Raw genomic sequence first — 22,546 nt, 5'->3', positions numbered from 1 at the left:
ACGTTTTAAAAATGTAAATGTTTTTAAAATGAAGTTATCAATTTCATTTAAGAAAAAAAGTGCATTTACGGCATATTTTATATCGGAAATTTCAAGGATAGAAATGAAACCAAGTATTTACCAAAGACAATTTGAAAAAATGAATCAAAAGGAGAAATTGACATTTCATTTAAAATATGAGTCACGATAACAACACCTCATTCTCTTAATTTTCTCATTTCAATAATGTCAATATAATTTTACACACGGACTAAAATATGACGCTTGAATTTGATTTTAGTGGACTTTACATTTGTGGACTTAACTTAGTGGACGTTTAAGTAATGGACTTAATAATAGTGTGGGCTTTAGAACTGTGGACGTAAAAATTGTGGACGAAAAGTCTGTGGACGTAAAAAAAGTGGACATAAAGTTTGTGTACCGAAATATCTACGAGGAGTGCTTTGCAATTTAAAGGGATTGTCTTTAGTGAAAGAAACCCGACAATGTCTTAGATTTTGCCTAATATTAGCTAAGGCTCCCAATGGATTCGTTGCTTATACAATGATATTGATGGCAAAGTCAAATGAAGGTATCGTTCCAAACTTCAAACTATCTCATTCTTGCTTTTTGCTCATCTTCCCTTCTTTTTACGAGGATCATCCAAAAAGTAAGGTTCCCTACCTTGTATCTTCCGAACAAAAAGAGATAAATCAAATCGGTAAAAAGATACATATTAGACATACTCTAAGCTTTAAAACAAGCTCAAGTTTTTGAAAATCGGTTGAGGAGTTCGCAAAAAAACTCAATTTTACTGAGACGACCTCCTGTCGTCGCGTGCCCACCTCCGAGGTCAGGATGCGCGGAGAGTCGCTTACTTCAGACTCGGCTTATCGCCTCTAATCATCAAATCAAATAGGAATTTAAAATATATTATTAAGTAGACCTTACCTTACTTTTTGAGATGGTCTCCGCATCTTTTTTGACATTTCTGGTATCATTACAGCAGCTTTTTCATGCCTTCCCCGTAGAAGGTCTCGTCTTGGCTCAAAAACCAGTCATTGCCAGCGGTCAGCACTTCCAAATCAGTTGCTTTCCGTGGTAAAATTTTTCCCAAATCCTCCGTACTCTCTTAATTTAGCCTCAGGTGACTTTCGTCTATTCCTGAGATGAAAAACTCCCACAGTGGAAAGCGATTATTTCCAACCGATTTAGAGGCGCAGAGCGCCGGCAATGACTGGTTTTTGAGCCAAGACGAGACCTTCTACGCGGAAGGCATGAAAAAGCTGCTGTAATGATACCAGAAATGTCAAAAAAGATGCGGAGACCATCTCAAAAAGTAAGGTAAGGCCTACTTAATATTATATTTTAAATTCCTTTTTGATTTGATGATTAGAGGCGATAAGCCGAGTCTGAAGTAAGCGACTCTCCGCGCATCCTGACCTCGGAGGTGGGCACGCGACGACAGGAGGTCGTCTCAGTAAAATTGAGTTTTTTTGCGAACTCCTCAACCGATTTTCAAAAACTTGAGCTTTTTTTAAAGCTTAGAGTATGTCTAATATGTACCTTTTTACCGATTTGATTTATCTCTTTTCGTTCGGAAGATACAAGGTAGGGAACCTTACTTTTCGGATGACCCTCGTATTAAGATCTTCATTTTTCTCTCCTATCAATTCATTGTCTCTGTTATGATGACAACTGGTGTAGCTGCTTCTCATGCGCAACCCTTAATTCGGTCCTTGATTTAGTTGCAACTCATCGTGATCATTACTACTTGCGCACACAGTTGTTTTTACAGCGGTGTTTCATGAAATTTCGCTGGGAAAGACTTTCTGATATTCTGCAAAAATGTTATGCCAATGATCCATCGCTAATGCGGAAATGTAGAATCCCCGATAGTAAAGGTTTCCATATTTGTCGCCGGAAGGAAATGGGAGGATTTTCCGCCGCTGCCCGCGGCGCATTACGGTACAAAACTCAAGAATAGGAAGAAATAAGTCCGATAATGACTGAAAGATCATGGAAGTTTCGTAACTGATGTTTTTTGGAGTCGCTAATTTCGAAGTTGATGTCAAATTGCCTAAATTTTAAACGCCATGACCTAGAGATTGTGGGCAAGTTTATGGCACGCTGCGGCGCGGCGCGGCGTGCTGCCAGCTCGAAACGCGCACTGACACCTACAAACCTAAGAGGATACTTCAAGCATTGCGCAATGCGTGAAGTAGCCCTTTAGGTTTGTAGGCGTCAGTGCGCGTTACGTGCTGGCAGCACACCTGCACGCCGCGGCTCTCCCGCCAGGCGAATGGTGACCGATTTTTTGCGGGGAGAGCTCCCTGGCGGAGAAATTCATGTATCGTGTAATTTTTTTTTTTTTTTTTTTAGTTTTTTACTTTCAATATTACACACTGGTCGTGTGAAGTAATTAGTGAACTCTCAACGCTAGATAAAGTGTAATGATGAAAGGCGAGTCGTGAGCCATACGCGCTGCGGACGGCGCTGGGCGGCTCGTGAAATTCTCCCCTGTGCTCTGTCGCTAGATGACCGTTACTCCCAAATGGACTTAATCGGTTGATGACGGACCAAAAATAACCAAAAGTTAAAGAAATATGTGTGGTTAAGTGAATTTGGGCGGATGGAAATCGAAACCCCCGACTTTGTTTACACAGCCGGCGGAACAAGATGCTTAAATTGTCATATCTTCGATAAGATTCGCCAGTTTTTCTCCCGGAAGAACTACAAAAAAAAAAAAAAAAAAAAAAAAAAGTGAATTTGGGGAAAAATCAACCTAAAATTCTTTGTCTATGCAATTGTATTCAGTTCCCGCCCTACATTTGAATTTCAAACTTGTCCCGATCTGGCCGCCAATCCTCTAGCCAATGGGAGAGGTGGTTAAAAAGTAGCTTAATTTTTTGCTTCTAGCGCTCCGTCTTTATGTGTTTGCTATGTGTTTTCTTCGTGTGAGGAGATTGAGTTAGGTTAGGTTAAGTCTCTGGTGGTTACCTTGAGGACTTTGACGACCTCGAGTGGGAACTGCATGAGGGGGGCGCTGGCGACCTTCCTGTAGATGCGGTCGACGAAGATGCCGGCCCGGATGGCGTGGGCCACCGAGCGGAACTTGGGCTTCTCGTCGGCCTTGCGCCTTGTCGTGGCCAGCTGCCGCGTGAACGTCGACGCCAGCCACTCCCGCACCTCCGGCGGCACCGCGTCCGGCTGCACCTCCGACAGCTCGTCATCCTCGTCCGCCAACCGCCTGCAAACCACCAAACAACACAACAGTCAACTCCACAGTTCAACACATCTTCACATCACCTTCACAGTCTCAACGCCTAATCCTAGCAAGCTAATCCAGTCTAGCCAAATTCCAACTTCTACTTCTCCAATCAAGGAAACGCTGCCGTGCTGAGGAAGAACGCCGTATGAACATCCGAGGCTTGCCAAATTTCCCCTGATAAAATGTGTATTTTTCAGGAAATTTATGAATATTCTTCCTTGAAATTTTTAATAACTGTACGTGAAATTGCGAGCAAAATTATCTGAAAAATTGGAAGAAAAATATTCATAAGTTTACCAGGAGATTCGTGTTTTATCAATCGAAATTCGGCAACGCCTGAAGGTTCATACGGCGTTTTTCTATAGCACGGCAGTACGGCAAAGTGATCCACTCAATGCTGCCGTGCTAAGGAAAAACTATCAGAATTCGTATGTTGCCAAACTTCCCTCGATAAAGTTTTTTTTTGCGGAAAGTTATGAATATTTTCCCGAAGAGTTAAGAGTTATTTTTTATGAGGAGTTATTTTGTGCTCATATGAGCTTTTCCCCTCTGTATTGAGATTTTCAGCTCAATTCTAATTTTTAACGCATGTCGGCTAAAAAATTCCAACTTGCTGAATATTTTTCATTGAAATCATCATGCTTTACGATGAAATTACGAACAAGAACATTTGAAAAATCGGAAGAGAAATCTTCATAAATTTCCCTGAAAAGTCGCGATTTGTCGAGGGAAGTTGCAATGAAAATTTGCAAACTGGCATATTCGTGTCGTAAGACAATGACAGTCATTGAAAGCGCAAATGATCAGAGTACCAAAAATAACTGTCGGTAAATTATTGCTATGAGAGGGCACTTGAAACACGTGTAATAGTGTGGCAGCTTCATGCCTTCTTGCAAAAAATACTGTCTTTTGAGCTCACACGGCACTACGTCTTAAGCTCAAAATATGCACATGTTTTCTATGGAAAATCAATATACAGCAAATAAAACTAATATTTTGGCAGCTGTTCTAAAATTGGAATAAAAATGCAAGAAAAGGCATTGTTCCTCACTCGGCGATATACCAATAAGCATTTGCGTTTTAACCAATGGAAATCAGTATGAATAATAATAAAGCACTAAATTAAATAAAGCACCGAGGAACTCCCTCTCGGCAGAGGAGATGTAAGTTAGCATTAATTCCGCATCCTAAAAATAGGAATCAAGAAGAGTTTTCTTCTCTTTTTACAAAAATAACAACTCTTAAATCTATAAAATTATTCTTAGGTTAAGAGAGGGAGAAAAAGGTGACAAAATCCAACGGAAACTTTCTGGAATAAGATAAATAACAGAAATAGGCAATGAAATACGCGATTTCTACACAAAAAGCATGAAAATTTGCTTTCCTATCTCTCTTAGGTATTTTTATGGATGCTCATAGATTCCAGAATTAAAATTTCTAATGGTTAGGACTTGAAACGTTCCAAATGATAAAAAGAATGAGGTCTCGTGATTTCTCAATTTTAACGGAAAGTAAAAAACTAATTATAATTTTACAAAATGCAATGAACATTTTCCCTCAACTAAAGACTTATAATGTACGCTGGCAATGAGAATATCCAAAAAATATACTACTCTGGAGATGAGCTAAGGAGCGATGCACAAGAGGATTATTACACATCTCAAATTGAAATCTATGAAACGAAGGTGTAGTAAAAGTTTCTGCCTGTGTGGGAAATGCCACAAAAATACAATAAGGTAATTAATAGGAAATTTGCGGTTGTTGTTCATTACACGACTACCAAACAATTCAATGAGGACCAAATTCGTTAACAAAAGCTTCATCTGAAGGCGTATTTAATTTTGGAACAAAGCATAGCGATCTTTCTTTTTTGCGTTTGATCTTAACTTTCCCACCACCCAAACGCCTGCGAGGGATGAAACGCATCAATGAACACACAAGACTCAAGTTTCTACAGCTTAGAAGTGGGCTCAAAGGCAAAATATGAGAGAGCATCATACCATAAGAATGAAAAGCTAAGAGAAAAAGGAGGGCTACAAACTTCAATAAATTTAAAGTTATTAACGGCTGAGCAAACACACGGTGATAAAACTGATTATTGAAGGGAAGTTTATTCAACATCTCTAGGAAAAACATAGTGTAGGCACCTTACAAAAAATCTTAATTATTTAAGTATCAAACTACAAAAATTACATGCGCGGGTAAGGTAAAAAAGATCTACAAGTAGAAGAGTAATTTCGAGTGTCATCTAACGCAAGTGAGTCTAGTGCAATAAAGGTTGAATCGAAGCAAATCGAGTTTTTTCCCCCTTTCAGTCTTTCCATTTTATCATTGGGTAGAGAACGTCATTAGAGAAGAAATGTATAGAGTGTAAAATGTGATCATCTAAGGCGTGCATACGTCCACTTGTTTTATTTCATGGGTAAAACTCTATGTAGGCAACTATTCGAACTCATGAGTAGCGGTGGGTTGCCGCTTGGCTGATTGAAGGCGTTTTACTTCGCATCGCAAACGGGCAAGTTGATCCAACCCAGATGTGCTCCCGACGAGACCTCTCTTATCCTCGCGCCATTCATTTTGGCGCCTCTCTCCCTTCAAACGTACTAAAACACTCTCTTATTATTATCGAGTTATTAAGCTTTTAAAGGGGGAAAAGAAAGGTTTGCACGTGTAAACTGTAAATAAGTATTGAAATCGATTTTTCTCAGTTTTTATTATTCTCTAATCCCCTATTGAAGAATGTGAAGATCAGTGGCGAGGCGTAAATAATCCATTATCGATATTTCCCCTTTTAAAGCTATGGTATAGAATCGATTATTAAGGTGTTCGATGCGAACACCCCGTACATCGATCCTCTTCGCATGGGTCTTAATGGTATAACAATTTACATATTGCAAAGCACGCTACACCTCTGATAAAGATTCAAAACCTGCTATGTGTCATGAGATGTTGCAAATACGGATTTTACTTTTAAAAAATCTAAATGCCTTCACTTAACGAACTTCGAATTTTGAACTTGTTTTAATTGTATAAAATGTTATTCTTTGAACTCTAGTCCGACGGGGAAAAAGTAGCTTCCAACTGAATTTATTTTACTTGCGCAAGAAAAAAACAACAAGAGCAAGTGAGTGAACTCATTCTCTTTTTGTCACATTCTTGTGCGTTCCTCACAATGAAATAATTCGCTTCTATTCGTTCGTAAATAGACTTTTTCCATTTGTTTCGTTCTGTCCCCCCATTTTTCATCGAATATTGATCATGCGATTGTTGTACGTTTTATTTTAACTTTTCAACTCGCAGTTGCTTCACCTCATCATAAGCGTCTGAGTAACTTCAGGTTACTTAAACCGTATTTTTTGACGCATTATCCTCCAATAATTTAAGATTATTTCTGTCATAATCAAGCTTAGCGAAGGAAAGAGGCGCGAAAGGCATGGCATGAAGTTTGTTCTTTTTTTTCATTTGCTGCTCCACTATTTTGTGAGCCTTTACCAAAGCGCCCAAGCGCCCGAGCAGAAGCCATCACAGCTAGTCTGCCGTGCTAAGGAAGAACGCCGTATGAACCTTCAGGCGTTGCCAAATTTCCTTTCATAAAACGCGAATTTCCTGGTAAATTTATGAATATTTTCCTCCCTATTTTTCAGATAATTGATTTCACAATTTTACCTAAAGATTCTGAAAATTTAAAAGCAAAATATCCATAACTTTCCTCAAAAATGAATATTTTGTCGGAGGAAATGTGGCACCTCTCGAATGTTGATACGGCGTTCTTCGATAGCACGGGAGTAGTGACCAACGAGACTGGATAACCGTGTAGAGTCCTATGGATTTTACATAACACCATTTAGTTGCTCCCGCAGGGACAGGGATGCCCGCGTTGGCCGCCCTCGGCTCTGACCGAATTGATGTGGGAGGGTTGCGGTCCAGGAGTGTTTGCATTGGGACTCCGAGCTCCACCTTTCCAGATTTCGCGAGAAAATTTCGACATTTTGTTGCTTCCGCAAAATTAAGCGCGTGCTCGAGAGGGACCCGACACCATCTACGCACCAACGGGATGGCTCCGAGCTCAGTCTAAAAATAGTTAATTAATCTCATTCTCCTTGAGTCTATTGAAATATAATCCCCAGCTAATTACGTCCTTAACGCAGAGTTGCAACCTCGGCCCGGTATTTTCAGCCTTTATCCTAGTTTATTAAACAGAGATCAAGGACTTTCTCCCAAGTTCTAATCAGTAAAATCCAGGACAATCAAGGATTTTCAAGATCCTCCGATAGTATTTTCGACCTTAGCCAGGGCAAGAAAGTAAGGGAACCATCATGTCCCCATCAATATTTCGCACCTAGAAACGTAAATTTTCACCGGCCGATTTGAACTACGTGTGCTTCGGTTTTCCGGACGTGGAGAGTTTGAATTTCATGATTCTAATGTAAGCTATGAACAATGTAATCACACTCACTTGTTAACTGTTCACGATTTTAATACGTCCAATGCGCTCAGTGCAAAATCCCGATACGAGAACATGTCTTGTAGTCTTTTAATTGAACCGCGTTCCATAGGAAGGAATCAAGTCAGATCGGCTATTACCACACTAAATGGAGCAATTCAATTTTTTACCAAAGAGTGTTTGTGCAGATTCCTTTTAAAAAATTTAAGGAATTTATTTCGTAAGTACTTTATAGAAAATTCACTGACATATGCACAAAAACCCACACAGCCGTTTTAATGTAACAAAATTAAGTGCCAAATTAAGGAATTTATTTCGTAAGTACTTTACAGAAAATTCACTGACATATGCACAAAAACCCACACAGCCGTTTGAATGTAACAAATTTAAGTGCCAAATTTTTGGCACTTGCTAATGTGGCTTAGTTCCTTTCTACTCAACGCGATCCAATCCTCAGCGTGGCTGGAAAGGATCGGCCAGAGGTTGGTCCGCGTAGCGACCAGGGGGCCCGGGACCAGGGCCCGCTCTGATCGGGCAACGTGGCTCAAGTTAACACTTTTCCCAGCCCCTCCCACCCTCCCATCCTCCCTGTCCGCCCTCGACCCTTGCCCCGCCCCGCCGCACAGTGGACCGAGTCAATAGGAGAAGTCGGACGCAATTTGGAAACTTTAAGCGCTTATAACTCCGTTTATTTAAAACTTCGAGGTTTCTAAAAGTGGTCCACTGGTTTTCTCGTAGAATTTTCTACCACGAGCACTCTTTGAAATTTAAAATGCGACGAAATAAACATGAAAATTTGCAAGTTTAATCAGGAATTTCATGCGGAAGCTCTGTAATAGACTGGCTGCACTGTGCGGCGTATCCCTCCATGGCCGTGCCCTCAGCTATGACACAATTCAATTTCGGCTAAAATCACTGGGGTCTAGTTTTCCATTATTACACGGCTACGAAACGCGCTACGAGCAATTCCTCGACTCACGTCGGTGTGAGATTGCTTCACTCCCTCGGAGAAGTTGCACTTTTTTCAGATGGAATCGCGAATGGCGAGCAGCGGCCGAGTTAATGGGAAATCCTATATCTCTCATTTCTTGTTTTCCTCCCGGCCCTACCGACGCTCTATCGCTAAAAACATCGCTCCTCCGACTCGTGGGCGTATCTCAAATTCCACGTGAGCCCCCATCTCCGTTTAACTAGGTGCTTTCCCGGGCTCATCCGGAAATGAGGAAACTCTCTTGCGCTAGAGGAGGGGCGAGAAGACCTGCCGGCATCCGTCCTTTGTATCGCCTCGGCGAGGTCCCGATCCAATGACTCAATTACTCTCGTTTTACAGAAATGCAATCAATGGGTCTCTGATGCGCAGTCAACTCGGTAGATTTTTTTAAAATGCATCTTCGGTGTTTCACAACGATTCGCTTGCCGACCGATCCATGGACCTGGACCACCGTGCGAAGGAAGAACGCCGTATCAACATTCGAGGGTTCCCAAGTTTACCTTGATTAAACGTGTATTTTTGACGACATTCATGCATATTTTTCCTTGAAATTTTCAGATATTTTAGATTAAATTGCGTAAAAAATTTTCCAAAAATTTTGAAAAAAAATATCCAACAGATTCCTAACTTGAAGAACGAAGATTCGAAACTCAAAGATTCCTACACGGTAAGAATTCGTACTCTCTCGGAGGAAATTTGGCAACTCCTGAAAGTTCATACGGCGTTCTTCCTTAATACGGTAGTAGAGTACCTATACGGGAAGAGAACGGACATCTGGGTAATTTTGGAGGTTAGCTTATAGAGCTTTCAGGGCCCCAAAAGGCAACCAACCCATGAACTCAAATTATCCAAGATGATTCATTATTGCCACGACTTGCTTGCGAAGCAGGTGTTTGCCTGGGTTTTTGCGTAGATTTACTCATTTTTGCGCAAGTACTCATTAACATTCTTGGCCATCTTGGCTTGATATTGGAATCTTAAGATCGGTAGCGGTATTTTTCTGGCGCTTTTTGTGTAAAGAGGTTGGCTGCCCTTTTGGCCCTATGAACTACGTATTTATTGACATGTCTTTACTCTCCCCATTTTGGTACTCCAGGTGCATCGCGAGTACCTCGATTTGGCAACGATTTGGTTGCTGATTGGTCGATAGACCACAAGCTAGAATTAGACTCCTGATTAACATGCTTCCGCATACAAATTCTAGGAGAAGCTTGTTGAAGAATACATCGGAAACTTCCAAAATCAACCGTTAGTGAGAAATTAGCGTTTTAGATTCACATTATGAAAACTAAATTCAAACTTCCCGCTCGCGTGGAAATCGTATGATCAACTAAGGTTACCTTAGTTTACCTTTTTTAGGCCGACGACAAATTTTCACGGATCTGACGAATTGATCTCGTAAAACAGACTCCACTCGGCCTTAATCTTTGAATTTTTTATTAACTTGTTAATAATTTCTGGATTAGGATATTTTTCAAAAATTTTTCACGCATCGTATCACGCTGTGATCTATGAGATAGTTGGTCACAAGATTTGAGGGAGAAAAATTCCGTTATAATTTTAAAAGCACGCTCTAAAGGAGTATCACAAATCGAAAGACAAAATTAGTTGAGGCACTTTTTCGGAACGTACTTTCGGATCGTTTGTTGATATTTTCCCATTTGACGCTGGAGAGAAGAATCGAGTATTAGAGTGTTCCTTGCGAACACCCTGTTTATTGATATTTTTTCATCAGTTTAATTGGCAGATTAGTCGATATATCGCAAAGCACGCCAAGTCACCGTTTGGAGTCATTCCTATTCCTTGGTCATATCTTGTCATGTCTTGCCTTTGAGCCCACCTTCCTCTTTTATAAAGTTTGGGTCACGGAATAAAGATTTACGTGAAACTTAAGACGCTGGGTTTCAGCTTCGGATTAAAATCCCGGACGTAGGTTTTTAATCTTAATTAAATACAATGTTGCATTCCAAACAAACTTACTGATTATGGAAATAAAAACATAATTCAGATATTAATAAGTAAAGTACTAGGAAGAAGGAGTGATATTTCAAGAGATGCAGTGAATTATATGCGGTGCGCTTTGCTATGTAATAGTAACTGATTCTGAAGATTTTACGTTGCAACTACAAGTGTGCATAGCAGAATAGCTTTGCAGGCGGATTACTACAAACTTGTAATACTAAAAGTTAAAAGTATGTTTCGAGCAAACGGATAGGGTAAAAATTGAATACGACCTAAATTACTTAATAACTTAACGAACATACTAAGATGACATTTTAAAAAAGAAAGAATCCGAAGCTGAGCGTTAACTGTAAAAAATATCGAGTTACTGATGATTCATGAAAAACTTGCCTTGAACGATCACACAGTAAAAAAAACTAAAACACTGTAGATTGTTTTTCAAAAAAAAACCCCTTTGAGATTTACCAGTGAGGTGGCTAACCGATAAAATTTCAATGAATTCTGCGATTTTGTCTTAAGAACCACAACATTTACTTCTTTCAGTTATTGTAAAACTGCAACAATCCTCATGGTCTATTTTAGAGTGATCAGTGGATTTGACTTCGAATTGTTGAAACGGTGAATCTGCACGAAGGGACTGTTAAACATCGAATTAAAAAAAATTAAAGATGAGTTTTACAAAAACGAGTGGGAACTAGTGGTAAACGAACTCAACTAACAGTCTCTACATAGAGGAGGACCAATCGAGTAGATGAGGTTTACATGATCAATATAAGTGTGTAGAGAGACTTAGGAGAGAGGCAGAAAACAGGATAGGAGGGCCATTCCACAGAAGGCTGGGTAGATACATAAACTCGTCTTGATTTTTCCATTCAAATAAATCCTCAGTTTTTAATTTTTTCAACCCTTTATTGCGTACCGTTGCATAGAAGCGATAACTGGTTTTTCTGGCTCTAGTCCTTGGTAGTATTTGCAAATCGCATCGAAGCAACACATGGTTTTGGGAGGGGGCAAAAGGAGTTTCATCTCCAAACTTTCACAAGAATGTAAAAAATTCGACCCGAGCTGTCTCTAAAACCGAATAAATTCCGTACTGTACAGATTTTCTCTCCAAAATCAACGATTCGCTCATGCAATAAAAGGGTGCAATACGCAAAGAAACATTAAAGTCTTTATTTTCAAATTTTATGGGGAAAAATCACGCGTCAAAGGAGAAGTATCGTTAAGGACAATTTTTGGGCCCATCCTGATTTTCCTCAACATTACAATCGTTTGCTCCTTGAACGTCTATATTTTACGAAGTACAACATGATTTCGTCATATTCGGTCTTATACACCGGGTTTAAGACTGGCCTGTGTACATGGGTTTTAAGGCCGAGTTTGATTAAAAATCCGCAATTTTCGCCAAAATCAGACTTCAGACCCATATACAGGCCAGTACTAGGTAGACCTGAGAAGAGACCGGAAACTGCCAAAGCATGATGTGCTCCGTAAAGTATAGACCAAGAAATCGCAAGGTTTAGGAAATTGAAGGGGGCCCCCAAAGAGGAGACCTCCTTTCAATTTTTCTCATCAAATTCTCAGATGACTGTTTTGCCTTGCTAAGGAAGAGCGCCGTATGAACATTCGAGAGTTGCCAAATTTCTCCGGATAAAAAAAAAATGTATTCTTGAGGAAAGTTATGCAAATTTATCCGGGAAATTTTCAAATGTTTTGGATGGAATTGGGAACAAAATTATCTAAAAAAATTGACAAAAAATATTAACAATTTTTCCAGTAAATTCGGTTATCATTGAAGGAAATCTGGCAAGGAACGGTGAACTGGCTCATACGGCGTTTTTCTTTGGCATGGCAGCGTTGGGGGTTATATGCGGAGGAGCTGAAAAATGGTGTAAATTTGAGTTTTGATGAGAATGAAATTTGATTGTGGGTCTCTGGGCTGGGGCTAAGCTTGGGAATGACCCTCTGGATGGAAGGGGAGGAATCAGGAAGGGGATGTTGGTGAGAAGAGATGTTATCCTTGGCAGACCTGGCCCAGACGGGTGTCCGCAAGCGGCGCCTCTGGACGGGCACGTGGAGTTTTTTGGAGCTCGCACGACCCCCACTTCCTCCTTCCCCGCCGCCGCCGTGTTCCTGGTCGCTCCCGTGCAGAGAGTCTTTAAGCGACGAGGGCTCATCCAACCGTTCTCTGTGTCCATCGGGCAAGCGCAACAGATCAACATGAATCAATCACATTTCATACAACAAAAATCCCCCCAACCCGCCCTCCAACCCTCCCCGCCCAACACACACCTATTCCAATAACAACGATACACAAATATACCCCGAATAATTGAACGCATTTCCATCAAACGGAACTAAGTGCCATCGGGGGAGGAACGGAGAGGGGGGGGGGGGGGCTTCGATTGGCGGATCTTCGTTCCGCAATGCTTTTCCATGGCGCTTAGTTCCGTTTCACAGCAATACATCCAATTTTACTAAAAAAACACAAGAAAACGGGTATTCAAGGCTAAAATACATATAAAATTAACACAAGCCGTAGGATATTTTCGGGTGGTTTCCCCGACCTCGACCAGGAAACAAAAACATACAAAAAATTATAAAAATCAAAATATCCCCATTCGTGATAACAAAGAGTGAGGTTATCTCTCCAAAACGTATCAGGTTTTGTGTTCATTGTTTTTTAACCTTGGTAACACGTTTTATTGTATTTTTCAGCTATTAAATAGACCAGAGTGTCCACTAAACTTTCATTTTGGATTTTCTTTACATTTTCCTGAAATTTCCCGATATTTAGTTGTTTCTTGATTTTTTGCTTGGGTAAATTGATACTCATTTGATTTATCAATCAAAATATTCGATTAATTGACGCAAATGTTTGAAACGAGCACTCAGAATAAATAATTTTTTGCAGGTGTAAGAAATTTCGAGGTGTCACTGTTAAAGATGAAACTGCTGAGTGAACTGAACGAAGGAATATCCTTGGTTTCTAAAATGAACAATTATTTGAGGAGATATGACCAAATGACCTAGTTTCCTAAAATGAGTGTATTTAAATGGAAAAACCCGCCTGATATAGCGTCACAAGGTGGCAGATTTTCTCACGTTTAAATTTATTTTCCTACAATTTTCCGTTAAAAAAAAAATTGTATGGTGACAACACATGAGCTGATTGCACATTGCCGGTAATTACTGACTGTCTACGACATAAATTTTAAAAAAGCCCCTTTTGTTCTTTTTCAAAGTGAAAATTATGGGGGAAAACAGAATCAAAACTGTGTTTAGTTGTAAAATTATTTTCTACCGCCAAAAATATTGATCAATGACTTGAGTTGTTTAATCAACCCCCAGTGGTTCACAAAACTTGTACTGGTTCGTGTCACGATGAACATACCTACCTATAGTTCATTTTGATTTAAATACGTCTAGTTAGGATGATTCAGGTAGAATTCCTTCAATTACTTAATAAATCTATTTAATCATTTTGCCAAGGGTTTCTCAAAAAGCTGTTCCGTTCAATTCTGCCAGAATATGTTCGGAACACATTGATTTTTCCTGCCTTGTACACGAGTGTACCATTCACACACACAGTGTTCACATCGAACATCTATGCGTGACAATGGTAAAAATATTAAATCATTGCAGTATTTTTAAGGGGAATAAATGAATGCTTCGACCGCCCTCAACAAATGTTAAATTTCTTAACTGGGAAATTTAAGACAACCACTTTTCTAATTTGAAAACGAGAAAATTAAATGTAAATATGTTTCTAGTATCAGAGGTTACACATTCATATCGTACTTGATCTCAAATTGTACCCCATGAGGAAGATGAACGTGGAGAGATTGGATTCGTCAATTTTTCAACCACCACATTTACAGCATATGAAACTCGTAACATTTTTACAACACAAAATTGCCAATCTCTGCCGCCGCTGAATAGGATTGGAGGTATCGTTTAGTTTTAAAATAATCGCTGCTACTGAAAGCCTCTAAAGGTGCCAAACACGACGATCATTTTTTGTTAAGAATCATGGGATGATAGAGCTATTAAAGCACGCATGAAAGCAGCATTGCACAGCTGAAAAGGTGATAATCGCCAACTGCTCTAATGCATACGGCTCAATTTAAGCATACTCAATTTATTATTGAAAAACACATGACCACAAAGCTTATATTAAGAATGGATGATAATTACACACTTGTTAAAATTATGACATTAAATTGTTGGAGCAGAATTTTAACACAGTTAATAATCTAAACCAACTGCTCCCACCGTACATTTTAAAAAAGGACGAGGAAACCTGGACAAGGACGGAAGTAATATTTTGCAGATTGGGTATTGAACCCACATCGATGACTTCCTACTCAAACATTTAAATTTCATTTTCTATTTTTCGAAACCAATTTTTATCGTGCAAGTTTTGGGATATGCACTCTCTGACGTTCCATTTTTTTTATTCTCTCCGAATAATTTAACACTCGTGCTTATTTTCAGTGCAATTCATCACTTTAAAGATTTCCGACGTTCTTAGAGACGGGTGGTAACGGGGAATGAACATTCCCGTTCTACGAAATAATCATAGGTCGTCCAAAGTTTATGGAACCAAAAGTTCTTCATAAAAATCCCATGATAGAGGATCTCATTCTTGAATCCAGATCAGCATTTTATTCTCTGTTCATGAGCTATGAAATAAATTAGTGAGCATGTTACTTTCGTTTCTTTGAAATGTACTGTATGTGATTTAATCTTACAAAATCCGCGCAAATCGGGAATAGAAACTTTCAGGCATTTAAAAATGCTGACCTTTTGCGAGAGGTATTTCAGGAAATTTTGGAAATTTATAAAAACAAAACTGATTTACCTAGCCCTGCGCTAAATAATTATCATTATTCTTCCAATGTTATTTGAGGATTTTATGTCATTTATATTCATTGCTTATGTTTCACCAGTGGCGTGGCGTGCTTTGCGATATGTCAATTGATCTACCATTTAAACCTATGGAAAAGGATCGATTATTAGGGCGTTCGCAGCGAATACCCTAATAATCGATTCTTTACAACAGCTCAAATGGGGAAATATTGAGAATCGATCATTCACGCCTCGCCACTGTGTCTCACGTGAAGTAGAAAAGGGAAATGAGAGAGATAATTTGTCAAAAAAGGGGGAGGACCGATGTGTTTTTCGGTGTTTTTAAGCTGATTGCATATTCGGCCAATGGAAGGGATATAGTTTGATTATCGGGGGAAAAAGAGCACGGGATTGTCGGGTGATATGGACGTTTCCAATTAACTGCGGTAGTGCCCCCAAAAATTAGGCTACATTATAATGTCAAATTTGGCTGGCTAAACTGTATAGAACACGGTAATCGGTTTAAATTAAATCGAGCTACAACCTGCCGAGTGAAACCGTAATTGCCTGTCTGTGCCTTAGTTCCCCTCTGCTTTCCTTGTTGATCTTCGGTTTTATTATTTACCTCCTCCATTCTTATCCCTATTATCACTCGCGTCTTTTTTCATGAATTTTACCTTTATTTTGACTTTATTCGAAGATGCAGTGGTCAAAAATATTTTCGCATAGTTGCTAATAGTTTTGTAACTTTTTTATTTTGTAAAATGTTTCCGATGATTGTTCCTTACGTACTGAAGAAGATCGCAGTTTGTAGGCGGTCAGAACGTTTGCTTTATTTCTTGTAAGTTTTATATTATTTCTCATCTATGTATATGTAGTTTGAAATATTACTCGATTATTTTTGGCTTGTAGCTCGATTTTTTTAAAATCAATTAACATGTTTTAAATTAGGTTACTATAACCGTAATGTTGCAGTATTACCCCGTGTTGAGTTGCGATACTACCACAATTAATTGGTTAAATCTCCAGTTCATTCAACAAATTGATGTACGGAGCCCGCAAGCAGGACGTAAAGATGCGGCAGGAATGAAGATCTACGCTAAGTTTTCCGGGAACGGGAAAGTTTCCGGAAAATTACGACAAGACCATCCTTTCCCAGAGAACTTCGGCAGGAAAATTGGTAAACACACGATGCATCGCTCATTCTTTGAGGAGCTACTTCCTTGAAATTTTTCCAGGAATGTTCCCCAATTATTCCCGAAAATTTTTCAGTTTTGGTTCCTAGGGCTTGACTTCCGGAGAAACTTTGATCCTGAGACAGGAAAACGTCGCCAAAACGGAATAGCAAAGCTGGAAAGATTCACTGACGTCAAACGTGGAAAGGGGTGGCAATGCACCGACAGAGCTATCAAATATTTACGGAACTGAGCCGCCAAGGGATGGAATCCAGGTGTATCCGCAGTGGATGATAGCTCGCGCAGATCGACTTGAAGCTGGAATGAGATCGGCCCGATCCCTAGGGACCGCGGCATGGCCCATCCCATCATCGTCTTCCATGACAAAAGACCAAGTGTGTCACAGAGCTCGGGTACTGAGAAAAATTGCATTTTTACTCGAAAAAAAAAAATAAATAAATAAATACATATGGACATACTTCTACCAAACAGAACTCTGTGAGGGTGGGAAAGATTGGGTGTGCTCGTTAGTTCTCGGGTGGTAAGAATGCATGGGAATTATAAAGCGCCAGTGACGTCAGATATCACAATATAAGCGTTCATAATTCACATTGGTATTTATATGTGAATATATATACCAATATTTTAAAGATACAACTGATGTCATTTGTATGATCTAACCTCCATTTGATCTATGTTAAAATATTTGTTAGTATTTCATTCAAAAGTTGATTACTCTTATCCGATATGTGAATCGTTTTCTACGTGAAATTTCGTAGAGAAAAGAAGTAGCGTTTATCTCTGGTTCAGACCATGCCTAATGGTCCATTTACCGGTGGGGAAAAAATGTGTGGAAACGTATAAATCCTCAATACATCGAAGAAGAGGCGATACATTCTGCCGTGCAAAGGAAAAATGCCGTTTGAACATTCGAGAGTTGCCAAAAAACCTCCGATAAAATGTTTGTTTTTGAGAAAAGTTAGAAATATTTTACCATGCAATTTTTACACCATTAGGATCAAATTACGAACGAAATTCTCTGGGAAAATCGGAAGAAAAATGTTTATAAATATTCCTGAAAATTCGTGATTTAACAAAGAAAATCTGGCAAGGCCTAAAGGCTCATAAGGTGTTTCTCCTTAGCGCGGCAGCCTTGAGCGGAGTCTATAGAGGCACCTTGAAAGCTTGAGCCGTGCGCAGAGTGAGCAATTTCGTGGACCTCACTCAGTTTTCCGGGACAAGAATAGGGAAGCAAGCCTTTTATTGAGAAATTTCCCGGTGATGAATGAACTTATTAGTGACGTCATTAATCATTGGTCTCCGGATCAATTGTTTCTACTGGCACGAGGAGAGGGGGGGGGGGGCGAGGGAGGGGGGAGAGAAGAAGGTGAGAGAGTGAGAAGCACCCTCTGCCATTAACCGCTCCACCCTCGGAGATATCGACAAGAGGCATAACTTCTTTTCCACGTCAACCCCGAGAAGCATAGAGCTAAAGGTAAGTTAGGGCTCATTTTGGTAACGACTTAGTGGCAAAGGAGCCACCATGTTGGAGCCCTAAGTGTCAAAATTGCCCGCTTGAGTCTCGAGATAATCACCGGCCCAGAAAATTGCCGCTCAATACTAAAGGAGCACCATTAACAAGAGCTTAAGAATTTTGAGCCTCAAAAATCTGTTCCGGTTTTTGAGCTTTCGTGAGCTTCCATTTTCTGCTCTTTTTGTTTTTCCTTTTTGAACGTGCATGGTGTAGACATTCAGTTGTGAGGCATTGATAGGGCATGTAGATTGTACAGTCGAAACGGCACGAAACTTACGGAAAACTGCAATTTTGTCTCGAGTTGATGGATTTTTTTTAAAAGAAAGAGGCTTATGTAGAGATGATTTAATCTGAAAATTTGAAACCGGTGCGTACAATAGTACTTAAATTCATCAAAGCATAGCGCGGATCACTTAAAAGGTAATCCAGACAGCCCTCATCAGGCTTTTGATACTTAAGGTCACAGGAATTTGGTGTCCGAAGTAGAGGAGGCTGAAAAGGGGATTGAACTCAAGGAATCAAAATGGGTTGATCTTGAAGTGCCTGTGTTGAGGGTAAAGAAGAGTTTTTAGAAAAAAGAATTCCGTACACGTTCTTATTTTAAGCATCAAAATCGAACGTGAAGAACATTGAATAAAATCGGAAATTGCAATGGACATTGAATGGAATTGTTTAAAACTCCACGCTACCATGTTCACGGTACAAAATTGCCAGCATTCAAAGTAAATTCACGCCCTATATAGACAGAAAAATTAGCTAAGTGAGCCAATAGACAAGGTCTGAAATGGAATAAAACGTGACACATTTTCAAAACTTTAAGGAGAAAACTATTCGCGCATCGGGAATTTTAAAAACAACTTCTGATCGAGATATTAACGAGTATTTCTAACACAGATCATGGAAGTTCGACTGTTGCTCAGCCTTAGTGTGTATTCTTGTCGTTTAACTAATGTTAATTTTAAACACCTGTATTTTTTTTAGAAGTGACTTTTCACACTTCCCGTTTTGTCGTTTGTTTCTCTCGTGAAGTTTCGAGGAGAAATCATTCAGTGTGACATTTTGATTCCTACCCTGTTTAGTGGCCCGCTGCTAGCAAAGTATTCTCTAGGACAAGAGGAGAAGTTTTCAGCTGAAATTGAAAAACCCAATTTTTCGACCAGATTCGATAGACACAGCTCCACTGTAAAGTCTGTCACCGTGGGCAGAGGTCCCTGTGGAAGAATAAAAATTGAGGAGGCTGGCGTGAGCTGAGTCACGTGCGGTTGGCTCGGCAAACGAAGAGTATGGGCACTGATTGATAGCGCTTCCATCTGCTTTCCATTCTGAGACTCGTAAGGGTAACCTTAGGTTCGATTAAGGGGGCGGTGTGGGGGGGGGGGGGGAGTGAGTCAAGTCAACGGTCATTAGTCACCTGGAAATCACCGGATCCTCACCACTAAAAAAAAACAGCGACTAAGTTTACCACGACGCCATCCATGCCAAGCCATGGAAATTTAATCGACTTCCACTCGGATCGTACCCGTATCTGATTCAAAAATCGACGTCTATCTCTAAAACTCATATTCAACCCTTTTAGAGGACCTTCTCTCTTTTTTTACTGAATATCAAGTGGAGAACAATTTACTTTGATGTTAAGATTGCTCAAATTTCTAACCGCATTTTAGGTGCAGACTTCGTCGTGTCCCTTATGAAAGTACGTAGCCCCATTCGAAGGTTGCCAAATTGACTCAAGTTTTTTTTGCTTTTTTGGGGGTAAAAAAATGTATTTGTGCAATTTTCATCCCAAATTATTCTGATTGTAGCACGAGCTCGGAGGAAAAATCGGTGGCATTTTTCGTTAAAAATGCCAAAAATTCTTTCGGTAAATACGCATTTTGCGGGGGTAAATTTGGAACAACATTGGAATGAAGCTACGTTCTCTAGCAAAGGAAACGACGACTTATCATCGTGAATGTACTTCAAGGAGCGGGAACTAAAAAACCAGCTAGTTGTGAAGTTTGGAGCGAGTTGGAGACTTTTCCAAAGCGCTCATGTTGATTTTTGAGCCGTCCTCTCGGCGACTCCTGGTTCCACCGCGACAAAAGTTTGAATCGGAACTCGGCTGTCGAAACACGGTTCCTTGCGACCGGCGACCTCGGGACACAAAACAGAAGTCGGGAGCGCGGAATGACAGGGGCAAAGTGACAAACATAAACTGCGAGAAGCTCCCCGGCAGAAAATCGGGGGTTCACGAAGGGGGGCGGGGGGCGACGGGGTCGATTCCCCCTTGGCCGACCATTAACTCGCGCGAGGAGCGCCGCTTGCCGGCATGCACCCGGAATTCTAAATCAGACGGGTCCGAGTCCGGCTCCTTCGGGGGGTGCGGGGGGGATTGGGGGACAAGGGGGGGGCGAGGGTGACGTCTTTTACGCGGGAGGGGGGGGGGGGGGCTACCAGACGACGCCGGAGCGAGGGCGTTTGCCAAAGGGATTTTGGCACACGCTCGCGATGAACCCGAGCCTGGTCGAGGACGGGCTGAGAATTTAAACGTGGCTGGGCCCTGGACTCCCGTGTTGAGGAAAAACGCCGTATGGACATTCGAGAATTGCCAAATTTCCTTCGATAAAACGTTTATTTTTGAGAGAATATATGAATATCTTTCCTTGAAATTTTCAAGGACTAGAGGTGAAATTGCCGATAAAATCATCCGAAAAATTGGAAGGAAAATATTCATAAATTTACCAGGAAATTCGTGTTTAATCAAAGGAAATTTGGCAACGCCTGGAGGTTTATACGGCGTTTTTCCTTAGCACGGCCGTGGGCATGTTCCCGCGTCGGAAATCTAGGCGGCCGTTCAAGGAGCCCGTAAAGCATTTTCCTCCTGAACCGCAGGAAACCCGCTCACTTCACTCCCTCGCGTTACATCAGGACAGAGACCTCTCACGGGGTATCATCAATGTCTCATGAAGCTACCAGAAAAGTCCAGGAAAAATATTTTACGTGAAAGGAGTCTTTGAATTTTGTGTTATACGCCGATTCATATGGAGGACTTAAACACGAAACCTCTTCTTCTGTGTTCAAACTTAGTGCGACTTGATGCGTTTCTATTACATTAATTCCACATCCAGGTAATGCTTTCGTTGCTTCATTGCAGCGATCCGAAGAAGTTTCAACGCAAAAATCGCATTGAAGCCGTAAAAGTAGGAGAAGGTAATGCGCCTTCAAATGTTCGCTCACGCAACACGGACATCCGTCAGGCACGAATAGTTGTATCAAGTCCAGGCGTTATGAAAGTCGTTTGTGCGTTCATTTGCGGTGTGGAGAAAATAAAACTAAACATATCTTCTCCTTGGTTTAAACTTGATGTGACTCGGTGCGTTTCTGACAAACAGGTTAGCGGCCTTGCAGACTTCTTATCAAACTTAATCTTTCATGTGAAACACTTTTCAATGTTGTTCCCTGAAAATTTTCGTAATTATTTCTCTCTGAGAGCAGCATGAGTCAGTTGCATTGGTCACAGAATTTTTGGTTTCAAACTTAAATAAACAGAAAATAATGAATTTCGTCCGAGCGCCTCATCCCTACGTTCAATTTTATGGGAAATGTCGCCATTCAAAAACATCATATATGACATGGTCCACCGAAATATTACATACGAGGTCTGTTAGATTAGAAACCGGATTTTTGTCATAACTAGCCTACAATGCGTCCAAATTACGTTTTCTTGAGCTTTTCTGATAGCTGAAAATATATTTGAGAACGCTACGTTCACAAATTTGAAAAATCGTAATTAGCTTCGTTGGTATGTGGCTTGAAGTAAGGCAACCTCAAGGGTGTTTTGCGATTTTTATGTTTGACCGAACTTGTCTCTCTTTTTTCGGTCTTGCACAACATTTTTCAACCCACAAGGACGATTGGAGTTTCGTCTCCATATCGTAGCCGTACCCTAAAGTATTGTCACCGAAAATTATCCTATCCAAAAATGTAGGATCATTGTTAGAACGTTCAAGCAGCTAAAGGAAAATTGACATTTGGTTGGATTTTCGTTCAACGGACAACAATCAAGGGGCAAGTGTACCTGAAACTCAGTGCGTGTCTACATATTCTATCAAAATTGTATGTACAGAGCCTTCAGAAATATGACTTTGTTCAACAAGCTCGAAACGACCATTTTCGAGCACTTTTGCCCGCATTTCTTCCACGTGACAAATGTCAGTCGCCGTTGAGGGTCGATTATTCCCACGCTCCTCATCTTTAACGAACTCCTGACCAGTTTTGAATCGTTTAACCCATTCAAAACAGTAGGAACATCTCATACAATGATCATGGTAAACTTTTCTTAGCATGTACCAAAAGTTTC

At 40.3% G+C, this 22,546-nt stretch overlaps 1 protein-coding gene across 6 annotated transcripts in view; it reads right to left on the bottom strand.

The window, feature by feature from the left end:
* LOC109031971 (dual specificity calcium/calmodulin-dependent 3',5'-cyclic nucleotide phosphodiesterase 1A) overlaps positions 1–22,546 on the bottom strand; it is a 423,891-nt gene that overhangs the window by 18,517 nt on the left and 382,828 nt on the right. For 5 of the 6 annotated variants that reach the window (XM_072302257.1, XM_072302261.1, XM_072302258.1 and 2 more), the window contains 2 exons: positions 12,677–12,835; positions 2,980–3,229 (listed from right to left, as the gene is read on the bottom strand). In XM_072302257.1, the coding sequence (XP_072158358.1) occupies positions 2,980–3,229; positions 12,677–12,835 (409 nt within the window). The remainder of the gene's footprint in view (positions 1–2,979; positions 3,230–12,676; positions 12,836–22,546) is intronic. The other variant, XM_072302260.1, reaches the window with a different exon arrangement.

Source organism: Bemisia tabaci, chromosome 7, assembly GCF_918797505.1.
Source record: "Bemisia tabaci chromosome 7, PGI_BMITA_v3".
Classification (NCBI taxonomy): Eukaryota; Metazoa; Arthropoda; class Insecta; order Hemiptera; family Aleyrodidae; genus Bemisia; species Bemisia tabaci.
The sequence above is the reverse complement of the archived record's forward strand: the minus strand, read 5'-3'. Positions and strand labels throughout refer to the sequence as shown.